The sequence below is a fragment of the Mobula birostris genome, chromosome 4 (genome assembly GCF_030028105.1).
Source record: "Mobula birostris isolate sMobBir1 chromosome 4, sMobBir1.hap1, whole genome shotgun sequence".
NCBI classification, from domain to species: Eukaryota; Metazoa; Chordata; class Chondrichthyes; order Myliobatiformes; family Myliobatidae; genus Mobula; species Mobula birostris.
This window is the reverse complement of record NC_092373.1, coordinates 143,716,128-143,730,745: the sequence shown is the minus strand read 5'-3', so window position 1 is coordinate 143,730,745 and position 14,618 is coordinate 143,716,128. Positions and strand designations below refer to the sequence as shown.

At 44.2% G+C, this 14,618-nt stretch overlaps 1 protein-coding gene across 6 annotated transcripts in view; it reads right to left on the bottom strand.

Moving 5' to 3' along the window:
• The window catches only part of inpp4b (inositol polyphosphate-4-phosphatase type II B), an 813,686-nt gene that overhangs the window by 444,934 nt on the left and 354,134 nt on the right, over positions 1-14,618 (bottom strand). The window contains exon 1 of one of the 6 annotated variants that reach the window (XM_072256176.1): positions 655-742. The exons of 4 other annotated variants lie outside the window; for them this stretch is intronic. In XM_072256176.1, coding sequence (XP_072112277.1) covers positions 655-670 — 16 coding nt within the window. In that variant the 5' untranslated portion in view covers positions 671-742. Of the gene's footprint in view, positions 1-546; positions 583-654; positions 743-14,618 lie in introns of those variants that run through there. One more of the 6 variants, XM_072256175.1, reaches the window with a different exon arrangement.

The window sequence follows — 14,618 nt, the reverse complement described above, 5'->3', positions numbered from 1 at the left end:
CAAGAGTGGTTAACTTGATAAAGCTTGTCTAATACAGCTGAAAATCAATTTACCACAAAAAAATAAGCGTTTTGAATCACTACATCGTATAATCAGATTTTAAGTTACTGAATATAAACCTATTTTCTAGTTAGACAAGCATACAGTACTTTGTTCCAGAGGAAATATTGAAAAGAATTAATTCAAAAGCTTCCAAATCTTATTTCTTCATGAAATATATGTTCATAAATAAATATTAGAAAGCTGGCATTAGTAACGGTAACCACTAAAATGCTGTAGAAACTCATCTGGTTCAATAGTTTACTTCAGGCAAACAAATCTGCCATCCTGACCCAGTCTGGCTTGCATGTGATTCTGGGATCTTCACTGTTCCCGCAGTTCAGGTGCAATTAGTGAGAATAAATGTTGTCATTGCTAGTGTTGCTCACATCGTGTAAAAGAACACAAGAAAAACAGAAAGCTTCAAGAAAATGACTTCCCTATAAGTCATTTGTTCTGTGATATGGACTATCCTCCTCCACTCACTAAATTCATGAAGGTACTTACAGATCCATATAGCAGGAAATAGCATTCATGCTGACATTGGTCCAGGAATCTTTAAAGCACCCCAACAAGAAACGGCTGGTATAAAATACTCGTCACTGATTTCCTCACCTTGTACTGCATTCATAATAAAATATCACAAGTGCAACTACCGTGAGAGACTCCTGTGCAAACGATTAACAAAGGTGAGAATGTCTAAAGAAGCCAATGCAATATGCATAAAACAGAAGTTTATTCCGGGAGTTTGTAAAGTTATTAATCCCCACACATCCACGACTTTTCAGCACGTTTGACTGGAAAGTTAATTTTTTCCAAGTTAACTTCTGGAAAAGTTAATTTTCCAAAAATTAACTTTTTAATTTCATCACCTCCACTCTAACCCACACCACTACAACCACTACTTTATCATTTACTGTCAGAGTTACAGTATGTACAATGACACTCCCATCCCTGAGGTCACTTTATAGACTGCAGCCTGAGTGGAGTGTCACCGGGCAAAAATTAACCATCATGTTCAGACGCCATTGACACCTTTTGAGGTTCCTAAGTGATGGTTTGACCATTTCAATGTGGACCTTGTTGGTCCTCTTCAACCCTCCTGCGGTTTCACACACCTCCTCACCATGGTGGACCATACCACCAGGTGGCCAGAGGTCTTCCCTCTAGCATTGACAATGCCATAGACGTGGCTCGGACATTCATCAGCACCTGGGTTGCTCAGTTTGGCACCCCATCTGATATTTCCCCTGACCGCGTCCCCAATTCATACCAGACCCCTGAGCAATGATGACCCAGAACTTCGGCGTTGGGCTACATCATACCAAGGTGTATCACCCATGGTCCAATGACCTATGGGAGAGGGCTTCCGTGGCTGAGAAGTGTTGGCATGATCATCTCCCATGGGTCCTGTTGGGGCTCAGACCTGTTCCAAAAGAGGACCTGTGGTCATCCGTGGCAGAGTTGGTATTCGGGCAGCCGTTATGAGTGCCAGGTGATTTCATTCATGACGCCATGACCACCTGGTCAACCTCTCACCAGTATTCCACCCACCTCAGCAAATTCAATTCCTTTACACCTAGTCCTACCTCCCATCATGGCATATTACACTCTCGGGATCCTGGTGACCTACATTCCCCTTCGTTTGTTTTGGTCTGCCATGACACACACCAACGTCCCTTTAGGTCCCCTTACAATCGTCCATACTGCATTTTGGAACAGGAGAGAAGACTTTTATCATGGATTAGAGGGGTAAACGTGAATGTATTTCGGTAGATCGCCTTAAACCAGCCCATCGAGATCTGGAGTATTCCACTGCCATGCCCCTAGCATCACAACATGACCTTGAGCAGTCGATGCACCTCTGGACGAGCCAGAGGCTCCTGCGGTTCCTCCACCCACGGAACACAGGACCTGAGCCGGGCAGCTCATCCGAGGTCCAGACAGGCTCACAGTGCCAATGTTGGTGAACTCTGGGGCCGGTGGGGGGGGCGGGTGCTGGTGGTGGAGGAGCCTGTGTAGGGTAATGAAACTGGGAGAAATGTACATAATTCACAACCACCAACATTGAGTTGGGCTTTCACTTTAAGAGGTTTGTCTGACGGGATGAATTGAATTGAATTGACTTTATTACTTTCATCCTTCACATACATGAGGAGAAAAAATCTTTACATTATGTCTCCATCTAAATATAATACAATTTATAGTAATTTACAATAAATAGTTTCTACAACAGGCCAGTCAATATAACAATTTGTATCAGCATGAATTAATCAGTCTGATGGCCTGGTGGAAGAAGCTGTCCCAAAGCTGTTGGTCCTGGCTTTTATGGTGCGGTACCATTTCCCAGATGGTAGCAGCTGGAACAGTTTGTGATTGGGGTGGATCCCCAATGATCCCTCAGACCCTTTTTACACACCCGTCTTTGTAAATGTCCTGACTAGAGGGAAGTTTACATCTACAGATGTGCTGGACTGTCTGCACCACTCTCTGCAGGGTCCTGCGATCGAGGGAAGTATAACGTTACGTAAAGATTTTTAGCACACTTTGTGTGTAGGATTTGGAGTTCAATAAAATGTGCTTCCGGTTTCATTAACATAAAACACCTCACCATTTAATTTACAAAAACCTACAATGTTCTATGAACTGCAGTGGCTTTGCATATGCCGTCCACCTGCATTATCTTCTCAAGAAACTGTAGATAATGAATCAATTAAAATTATGAAAGTCAACCACTTTTTGTGCTGATGTTAGAGTCATAGAGAAGTACAGCACAGAAACAGGCTCTTCAGCCCATCTAGTCCATGCCAAAACCATTTAATCTGCCTACTCCCTTTGACTTGTAACGGGATCATAGCCCTCCATACCCGTACCTTCCGTGTACCTATCCAAACTTCTCTTAAATATTGAAATCCAACTTGCATCCACCACTTGCGCCGGGAGCTTGTTCCACACTCTCACCACCCTCTGAGTGAAGAAGTTTCCCCTCATGTTCCCCTTAAACGTTTCACCTTTCACCCTTAACCCATGATGTCCAGTTGTAGACCAACCCAGCCTCAGTGGAAAACGCCTGCTTGCATTTACTTATCTATATCCCTCAAAATTTTGTATACCTCTATCAAGTCTCCCCTTAATCTTCTAAGTTGCAAGACATAAAGTCCTAACCTGTTCAATCTTTCCTTATAACTCAAGTCCCCCAGTACTCCAGTCTCTGTACTCTTTCAACCATATTTACATCTTTCCTGTAGGTAGGTGACCAAAACTGCACACGATGCTCCAAAATACACTTCACCAACATCTTTTAAAATTTCACCATAATATCCCATTTCCTGTACTCAGTGCTTTGATTTATGAAGGCCAATGTGCCAAAAGCTTTCCTTATGAACCTATGTACCAGTGACGCCATTTTCAATTAATTATGGACCTGTATTCCCAGATCCCTTTGTACTACCACACTTCTCAGTGCCCTACCGTTCACTGTGTAAGCTCTACCTAGGTTGGTCGTACCGAAGTGCAATACCACGCACTTATCTGCATTACGTTCTATCTGCCATTTTTCAGCCCATTCTTTGAGCCAGTCACAGGCCTCCAGTTAGAGAGGCAACCATCTACCACCACGCTCTGACTTCTCCCACAAAGCCAATGTCTAATCCAATTTACTACCTCATCTGGAATGCCCAAGCGACTGAACCTTCTTGACAACCTCCCATACGAAACCTTATCAAATGCCTTACTAAGGGCCATGTAGACAACATCTACTGCCTTACCTTCATCAATTTTCCATGTAACTTCCTCAAAAAACCCCTTAAAATTGGTTAGACACGACCTACCATGCAGAAAGCAGTGCTACCCCGAATCAGTCCATGTCTAGCCAAATATTCATAATTTTATCCGGTCCCTTAGAATACCTTCCAATAAATTTCCCACTACTTATGTTAGGCTCACCAGCCTATATCCTGCTTGACTTATAGAGCCTTTCTTAAACAGTGAGACATTAGCTATCCTTCAATCCTCTGGCTCCTGGGCCAATTGTTCCTCTTAAAAGTTGAAACTGAAACCCATCCACCACTTTCACTCGCAGCTTATTCCACACACTCACCTTCCTCTGAGTGAAGAGGTTGCCCCTCAGGCTTCCCCATGTTTTGCCAAGCTCGCTTTCTAAGTACAGCAGCTGCCACTTGTCAAGCTCAAATAGACTTCCACTCACTGTATATCCGATATCCACTATTGATATCCAATAGGGCTCAAGGTCTTCCTATGAGTTTAGAACTTCGCGGTCAGCAAACTCAATACCATCACAATGCAAAGGGAGGTAAATGGGGTTGGCCATTGATCATTCTAATAATCCAACGTAATGAGAGGTGAAATATTTGAGGAAAGTCTGAGGGGGAACCTCTTCATCAGAGGGTGGTGAGTGTGTGGAACAAGCTGCCAGCGAAAGTGGTGGATGAGTTTCAGTTTTAACATTTAAGAGAAATTTGGATAAGTACATGGATGGGAAGGGTATAGGGGGTTGTGGTTCATGTGCAGGTCAATGGCACGAGCAGAATAATAATTCAGCATTGACTAGATGGGCAGAGGGGACTGATTCTGTGCTTTATGACTCTGTATAACTGAAATGCTAAAACAAGCTTAAGGACTTTACTGGCTTCTTGCTGCTCTCATTCATGGAGCATGGAGGGAAAGCAATGTCAGGTTTCAAGAGATTAACTTCTTATTCATCACAAGGTTATCAAGGGTAAAAGTGTGGGCTGCCAGGTTAATTGGCTACTGCAAATTGACTTTAATGTGTAGGTGAATGGTAGAGTCTGGGTGAGTTGATGAGGATATGGGGAGAATAAAAAAATGGGAAATTTGAGATTACTGTAAGATTAGAATAAATGATTGACAATTGTTAAGGACTCAGTGGACCATGTAATTATTGTTAGGATATGATAATCATTTTAACTCATCCTAAGCAGTATCTAAGTGACTTAACTCCATAAACTCAAATTAACTGGTTAACAAAGATCAACTAACTCCCACAATTATAAAGGGATTAGAGGAAGAAATTAAAGATATCTTAATGCTGTTGTACTGAGTTCTGGTGAGACCATAGCTGAGGTATTATCAATAGTTTTGTTCCCCCTTACCTAAAAAAGGATAATTGGGTGCCACAGAGATTCAGTGCGTTCTCTGCTTCTATGAGAAGGAATTTGTCTCCTGTCTGGAGTTTATAAGAATAGGATGAGATTGCATTATATCGTGCAATAGTTATTCTGATAGGGTAGATACAAAGAGGTGGTTCCTCTAGCAGGGGATTGTAGAATTAGAAGGCATTCCCTCAATATACAAAGTAAGCAATTTAGGATTGGGATGATAATGCATCCTTATTCAGATGGCTTGAGTCTTGGAATTTTCTCACCTAAGCAACTGTAAGTAATCAGTCATACTCTAAATTGAAATCTATTTTGGGGCACTAAGGAGATCAAGTAATATCTAGAGAGGACGGGAAAGTGTAACTAATGAAGAATTTCGTCAGTGATATTGATTGGTAGACAGGATTCCGAGAGCCATTGAGCACTGCACCCAATCCATTTTCTAACATTGAAACAGCTAAAACTAAGATATGGAAAACAGCAAAGCTGATCTCATTTGCCTCATGAGTACTATGTCCTAGCTCACTCAATCACCTACTGGAGAAGTTATAAATTGGGAAACATTACCTGGGGAATTACATTGAAATACGGTAAGATAAACCACTGGCAGGTGTTAAAGGAAAGTGCCTGATATTATATTCAGGTACGATAGATGCTCGAAATCCAAAGATTCAAGATGGTGCCAGTGAACAACAATTCCTCAGGTGACATCTCCAGATAGCAAATCTTTCCAATTATTTCACTTTTTCTACGTCTTCTGCTTGTTCTTTTTGTCTTGTTTGTGTTACGGAAACTGTTGGAGCCAGTGACGTGCAGTTTGGAACTCGATCGAAGGATCCAGCACTGTGCCATGTCCGGAGAGCTGCTTCATGGAGATCAGAGACAGGGGGCCAAAAAGGACTGAGAATACGAGATGAAGCACGAGGTCATGAATGACTCCATCTCAAAGTGGCTGGGAAGATTGAAACATTGAGATGAATGCGGAGGGGGTCAGCAACAGCTCACAACAGAGGCCAACAGGGCGACGATGGTCAGCAGCCAGATCAGCGGCTTTGGACCCAGATCAACAACGTTCAGACCCAGGTCAGCAGTCACTCCTTACAGAAGGACTGAAATCATGCAGCCACTCTCCTAGTATGCAGACAAACAGATGGTTCTGATATTCTGAGATTTATGTGATTATTGGGCTGTACTTTATATTGGTTTCCTTCAGTTTCTTTGGTGTTTTCTTCCTTGTGGCTGATTGGTGGGTGGGTGATCTTTAAAATTTTTTGTGTGTAGGGGGGGTTGGGGTCGTGATGCTACTGCTGCTATTTTTTTCTGCAAGTGAGAGGGTCAGGGATTGTCATTGTTGCTCTTGTTTTCTGCAAGTGAGGAGGTCAGGAATTGTTATTGCTGCTGTTTTTTTCTGCAAGTGAGGGGTCAGGGATTGTTATTGTCACTTTTTTTCTGCGGGGAAGGGTTGGGGGATTTTACGATCTGCAAGTTTTGTTTCTTTTCTTTTACGTGCCGGTGGGGGGAAGAAGTTGATGTCTTTTCTTTCATCAACTCCCATGGTCTTTCTGGCTATTCCGAGCAGATGAATGTCAGGGATATATTGTACATGCATACTTTGACAATGAAGTGAACCTTTGATCTGTTCGGCATGCAACGACTGGGGACTGTGGTCTAATGTTTAAGCCAACTCAATAAAGATCTCATAAATCAAGCGAACTTACTCAATGCCGGAAAATTCCTCATGTACCTCCAAGTGTGGTTCACTTTAAGTCTTTGTACCAAATGATCATTATAAGGTACAAGATAGGGAAGAACTGATGGTCTCAGCAGTGTAATCATCACAGCAAATGTGATCACTGTGGTGCCGTGCACTCCTGCACTTTGAACTATGCTGTTTCAACTATTGCATCACTTCTTTCAGTCCCACATCCAAATCTGGACTCCCAGAGAATAAACAGAATACAGCACATGCTCCATCTAACCATGCAACCTACCTCAGATTCTTCATCCTCTCACTGAAATCCCTCTCTCAGAGGTTGTCGTTATTAAAGCTAACCAAATAGGGAGAAAGTACCCCGAGACCAAAATCCACTTCACATTAGAATCCACACTGAAGGATTGCCAGAATAACAGAGTAGCTATTGAATCAGTCAAATTATTTCAGAATTAAATGCTTTACTATATTTTATTGGAGAAGCATCCCGCACTGTCTGGCTGAGTCAAGCTTTTCCTCGAGTACATTGACATGAAATGGAAGCTGTTAATAAGCTGACTGGGTGACAGAGCTATCACAACAGTGTGGCTTTCTCTCTGCACACAGAACATGCTCTAAATGGGAGTGCATTTGAATCTTGCTGCTATATTGAGAAATATTTATAACAAAGCAAAATGAAATATCAGATAAAGAGACATTAAGGGCATTTGCCAACAAGATGAACAGCCAGTGTTTCACTATCTTGGAGGTGGGCTTCAGTGTCCTAGCACTGCATCATTACATTGCTTCAGTGGCTGCAAATTGACTACTGTAAGGCTGACCACTTTCTCTCTGAGTCTGCATGGATGTGACCTCTGATAAGCTCTTGCGTTAAGTGGACGGATTCAGACTACAGACCAAATGAAAAGAACAGTTTGTGACTACTGGCTATCGCAATTACCTAGCAAATGTATCATGAGAGAGCATAGTGGGAGCTGAATTGGTAACCAAATGAGCTGTGAAAATCAAAGCCCTGCACCATTATGCCAAGCAATCTATTAGATGGTCAATGGCACTGGCACCCAGCTCATATTATCATTTTTGCATTAGCAAGACCTGGCGCTGATCGAGATAATGGAACCTGAATCGTGGGTGCCTGGTCTCTCTCCCTTTCACTCTTAACATAGATGCAGCATTCTACACACACTGGGCAGAATTCTGCTCACAATGCGCAGAAGTGCTGAAAACTTGCTGCTGCTCCCAAAGAAGATGAGTTCACTCATGACGCACATCTGATCATGTCAAGGAGCTATCTGCCATAAAGTACAGAGGAGTGATCTGCTCACATACAGCAGCCTTTTGCTCCTGGTAACCCATGAGAAGCCTTACATTTGCACCCCAATGTCTAATGAGATCAGTCACCTGCCTATGAATGGCACCCCGCCGCTCAGTGAGGATGGTGAACAATGACTCATTAGTGGTGCCTCTCTAATGAAGACGTTAAATTGCTCCCTGATGATAGATTGCAATTCCTAAGGAGCTTTGGTTGCTTCAGGGACCAGAACTCCAGATGGATCAGCATGAAACCAGATCGAAGCACAAAGCCATCCCGAAGCCCGCTCCAGCAGTTCTCTTTCTCTGAACTGGACGATGGTTGCGGAGTCTTTGCAAAGTGCACACAGCCTTCACGGTGGAGATTGCGGTACACCATTAGGCACAACCTCAGCAAGAGCATGAAGACAGACTATTCTATGATCTTTTGTCAGCACCTGCATTGATAACCAGATCATTCTTCATCCATTTCACAACGCATCCCCATCTTAATCTTCATTCCAGTTCTCTTTGGTAGAAAGATACATGGCTCACTTAAGTGATTCCACAAAGCAGATTCTCCATTTCTAATGCCAGAATGCAGCCAGATAACTCTCGCCATAGACAGAGTTAGGTGCACCAAGTTCCTGGGAGTTCACAACATGGATGACCTCACCTCGTTCCTCAGTATCCCCTCCCTGAACAAAAAGACACAGCAGCGCCTCCACTTCCTAAGGAAATTGAGGCAAGCAAGGTTCCCTCCCCCCAACCCATCTTAACTGAATTTTACAGGAGCACCATTGAGAGCATCCTGACAAGCTGCATCTCCATCTGGTATGGGCGCAGCCAAACATCGGACCAGAAGTCCCTACAACGGACTGTGAGAACAGCTGAGAGGATCATAGGGGTCTCCCTACCATCCACTGGGGACATTTATCAGGAGCGCTGTGTAAGCAGGGGCCTTAGTATTATCAAGGATCCCATCCATCCATCCAGCCTCCTCTTTGACTTTCTACCATCAGGCAGGAGGCTCCGATGCATAAAAACAAGAACAGTCAGGATGGGAAACAGTTCCATCCCTCAGAGCATTAGGCTTCTGAACTCCCTGCCGTATCACATTACTTGTGTTAATTTGTTCTGTACCTTGCAATATTTAATTTATGCACTTTACTTTGTTTATTTATCTGTAATTTATTTATAGATTTTTTTCTTACTTTCATAAGTTATTGTGCGTTATACGTCCAGAGAAATGTCTCATTTGACGGAATGTATGTATATAGATAAATGGCAGTAAACTTGACTTCATAGTGCCTGGTGTACATCCAAATGTATCTGTTCCTCTAGCTTGTTCAATTTCACCATGTCAGTCCATGGAGTGATACTGAGGAATGCAAAATGACCCTTGGTCATTATTGTCATCATCTCCTCCTCTTCTTTCCACTCTTCCCTCCTGCTCCTGCAGGAGCTTGTGCCTAGATAGTTGACCATTTTCATCCTCCTCCTTTGCATTATGCTGCCTTGGTGAATGGAAAACAGGTGGGGAGGGGGGACTCCTCATACTTTGCATAGATAAAACCATAAAGATTTGCACGTAGAAGTAGTGCCTGAATCAATTTGATTGTGATGCATCAGCACACATGGCAATGAAGATGTATACTGGAAATCATTACCAACGACAATGCAATAATCACATTGTCAATAAATATATCTGGTAAAATACACCCAGGATCAAATACAGATTTGTTTCTCAGTAGCTGTTCTGACTACAAGAAAGAGAACTGTCTCTTGCAGACTGGCCCTAAGAAGCACACTTCCATCTGGGTGGCCTCCTCTTATACATCGCAATTTTAGTCTAAATGGGGCAGATTCAGGACATTGGCTCACCTTTCAATTGCCCTGCATCTCTAGGCTTGATCTACAGGTAGAGGAGGAGGGAGTAGACCACCAAAGATGAAAGCTGATGTGGGTGAGGGAGGCGGTGAATGGTTAGTAATTTGTGCGACTTCTGTTTTTGTGTGCATGTGTATGTACAAATACATGCATTTGCACATATGGCTCTGGGAAATTATACCCATGTGAGCAAGCAGTATTCTTCGCAGTCTCTTTCACTTTTTGACATATCTTATAAGGTCAGAAAGTTTCTTGCAGCATTGCACCATTGAGTAGGGTCTGTTCTACCTTGGTAGGTGGCAGCGTGAGCATCCTGCCCGGTTCATGTTATCAATGGGGGCTCTTCCTGGCACGTGGGGCCTTCTTCCTGGCATGCACCTCACTGGAGCATTTTAGAGTGTTTCCCTGTGAATCAGGAATATCTCTCCCTCTCCCTCTCCCTCTCCCTCCCTCACCTCCTCTCTCCCTCCCCCTCTCCCCCTCCCTCCCTCTCCCTCTCCATCTCCCTCTCCCCCCTCCCTCCCCTCTCTCTCTCTCTCCCCCTCCCTCCCTCTCCCCCTCCCCTCCCCCTCTCCCTCCCCCCTCTCTCTCTCCCCCCTCCCTCCCTCTCCCCCCTCCCCTCCCCCTCTCCCCCTCCATCTCCATCCCTCTCCCCTCCCCCTCTCCCCCCTCCATCTCCATCCCCCTCCCCTCCCCCTCTCCCCCTCCATCTCCATCCCCCTCCCCTCCCCCTCTCCCCCCTCCATCTCCCTCTGCCTCCCCCTCTCCCCCTCCCTCCCTCTCCCTCCCCTCTCTCTCCCCCCTCCCTCCCCTCTCTCTCCACCCTCCCTCTCCCTCTCCCCCTCCCCCCTCTCTCTCCCCCTTCGCTCTCTCTCTCTCTCTCTCTCTCTCTCTCTCTCTCTCTCTCTCTCTCTCTCTCTCTCTGTTTTGCAGCTTCACTGCCTTCTCTATGGCCGTCTCAATCAATATACAGTTGATGGTTGCCCTGGAGAGTCTGCATTTAAGAAATGACTCTACCCTGTGATTGCTGTACAGGGAAGTGCCAGCAGCTGCATGGAGTGTGGTCTCTTTGGCAACTGTGCATAAGTACTGCTTCCAGGGTGTAAAACACTCTAACACTGCTGTGCACGTGCTTGGCTGGTTTCTCAATGTTTGAATCCATGTAAAATAGAATCAGAATCAGATTTATTATCACAGACATTTAAAACATAGAACAATACAGCACAGTACAGGCCCTGCTGTCCACAATGTTGTACTGCCCTTTTAACCTACTCTAAGATCAATCTAATCCTTTCCTTCCTCATTTTTCTATTATCCATGTGCCTATCTAACTAAGAATCCCTTAAATGTCCCTAATTTATTTGCCTCTGCCACCATCCCTGGCAGCACGTTCCATGCACGCATCACTCTGTAAAAAGCCTACCTTTAACATCCCCCTTATACTTTCCACCTTAAAATTATGTCCCCCTCATATTAACTGTTTCTGCCCTGGGAAAAATTCTCTGACTATCCACTCAAACAATGCCTCTTATCATCTTGTTCACTACTATCAAGTCAGCTCTCATCCTCCTTTGCTCCAAAGAGAACAGCTGTAGCTCACTCAACCTATCCCCATAAGACATAATCCAGGCAGCACCCTGGTAAATTTCATCTGCATCCTCTCTAAAGCTTCCACATCTTTCCTATAATGAGGCAACTAGAACTAAACACAACTGTCCAAGTTTAGTCTAAACAGAAACAGGACCTTGCGGCTCTTGAATTCAATCCCCCGACTAATGAATGCCAACTAACCCTACACCTTCTTAAATACCCTATCAACTTGTGTGGCAATTTAGATATCTAAGGACTTGAATCCCAAGACCCCAGCTCTGCATGCTATCAATGTCCCGTTGTAACCTACAACAATTTTCTACACTATCAAACTTTGTGTCATCTGAAAACATACCACCCATCCACTTCCTCATCCAGGTCACAAATAAAAATCACAAGGAGCTGGGGTCGGTCCAAGAACAGATCCCTCTGCAATACCACTGGCCATCGACCTCCCGGCAGAAAACATCCCATCTATTATCACGCTCTGCCATCTGTGGGCAAGTTAGTTTTGAATCCCTAGAACGAAGTTTCCCTGGATCCCATGCCTTCCGACTTTCTGAATGAGCCTCCAATGGGGAACCTTGTCAAATTAGACAAAGTAGCCCCTGCTCGACTCTCTCTATACCCATGACTGTGTGGCTAGGCATAGGTCAAGTACTATTATTGTATAATAAAATGGATTGCTCAAATGCCATTTTTAAATTTGCAGATGATACAACCATTGCTGGTAGAATCTCATATGGAGAAGAGAGGGCGCACAGGAGTGAGATATACCAACTAGTGGAGTGGTGTCACAGCAACAACCTGGCACTCAACGTCAGTAAGACGAAAGAACAGATTGTGGACTTCAAGAAGGGTAAGACGAAGGCACACGTACCAATCCTCATAGAAGGATCAGAAGTGGAGAGAGTAAGCAGTTTCAAGTTCCTGGGTGTCAAGGGAACAGTACTGAAGAAATGTGGCAAATGTTCAGGGGATATTTGTGTGGAGTTCAGCATAGGTACGTTCCAATGAGACAGGGAAGTTATGGTAGGGTACAGGAACCGTGGTGTACAAAGGCTGTGATAAATTTAGTCAAGAAGAAAGGAAAAGCTTACAAAAGGTTCAGAGAGCTAGGTAATGTTAGAGATCTAGAAGATTATAAGGCTAATAGGAAGGAGCTTAAGAAGGAAATTAGGAGAGCCAGAAGGGGCCATGAGAAGGCCTTGGCAGGCAGGATTAAGGAAAACCCCAAGGCATTCTACAAGTATGTGAAGAGCAAGAGGATAAGACGTGAAAGAATAGGACCTATCAAGTGTGACATTGGGAAAGTATGTATGGAACTGAAGGAAATAGCAGAGGTACTTAATGAATACTTTACTTCAGTACTCACGATGGAAAAGGATCTTGGTGATTGTAGTGATGACTTGCAGTACACTGAAAAGTTTGAGCATGTAGATATTAAGAAAGAGGATGTGCTGGAGCTTTTGGAAAGCATCAAGTTGGATAAGTCGCCAGGACCGGATGAGATGTACCCCAGGCTACTGTGGGAGGCAAGGGAGGAGATTGCTGAGCCTCTGGTGATGATCTTTGCATCACCAATGGGGACAGGAGAGGTTCCGGAGGATTGGAGGGTTGCGAATGTTGTTCCTTTATTCAAGAAAGGGAGTAGAAATAGCCCAGGAAATTATAGACCAGTGAGACTTACCTCAGTGGTTGGTAAGTTGATGGAGAAGATCCTGACAGGCAGGATTTGTGAACATTTGGAGAGGTGTAATATGATTAGGAATACTCAGCATGGCTTTGTCAAGGGCACGTTCGTGCCTTACGAGCCTGATTGAATTTTTTGAGTATGTGACTAAACACATTGATGAAGGCAGAGCAGTAGATGTAGCGTATATGGATTTCAGCAAGGCATTTGATAAGGTACCCATGCAAGGCTTCTTGAGAAAGTAAAGAGGCATGGGATCCAAGGGAACATTGTTTTGTGGATCCAGAACTGGCTTGCCCACAGAAGGCAAAGAGTGGTTGTCGACGGGTCATATTCTGCATGGAGGTCGGTCACCAGTGGAGTGCCCCAGGGATCTGTTCCGGGACCCTTACTCTTTGTGATTTTTATAAATAACCTGGATGAGGAAGTGGAGGGATGGGTTACATAGAAACATAGAAAATAGGTGCAGGAGTAGACCATTCGGCCCTTTGAGCCTGCACCGCCATTCAGTATGATCATGGCTGATCATCCAACTCAGAACCCTGTACCAGCCTTCCCTCCATACCCCCTGATCCCTTTAGCCACAGGGGCCATATCTAACTCCCTCTTAAATATAGCCAATGAACTGGCCTCAACTGTTTCCTGTGGCAGAGAATTCCACAGATTCACCACTCTTTGTGTGAAGAAGTTTTTCCTAATCTCGGTCCTAAAAGGCTTCCCCTTTATCCTCAAACTGTGACCCCTCGTTCTGGACTTCCCCAACATCGGGAACAATCTTCCTGCATCTAGCCTGTCCAATCCCTTTAGGATTTTATACGTTTCAATAAGATACTCCTTAATCTTCTAAATTCCAACGAGTATAAGCCAAGTCGATCCAGTCTTTCATCATATGAAAGGCCTGCCATCCCAGCAATCAATCTGGTAAACCTTCTTTGCACTCCCTCTATGGCAAGAATGTCTTTCCTCAGATTAGGGGACCAAAACTGCACACAATACTCCAGGTGTGGTCTCACCAAGGCCTTGTACAACTGCAGTAGTACCTCCCTGCTCCTGTACTCGAATCTTCTTGCTATGAATACTAGCATACCATTCACCTTTTTCACCGCCTGCTGTACCTGCATGCCCACTTTCAATGACTGGTGTATAATGACACCCAGGTCTCATTGCACCTCCCCTTTTCCTAATCGGCCACCATTCTGTTTTCCTGTTTTTGCCACCAAAGTGGATAACCTTACATTTATCCACATTAAATTGCATCTGCCATGAA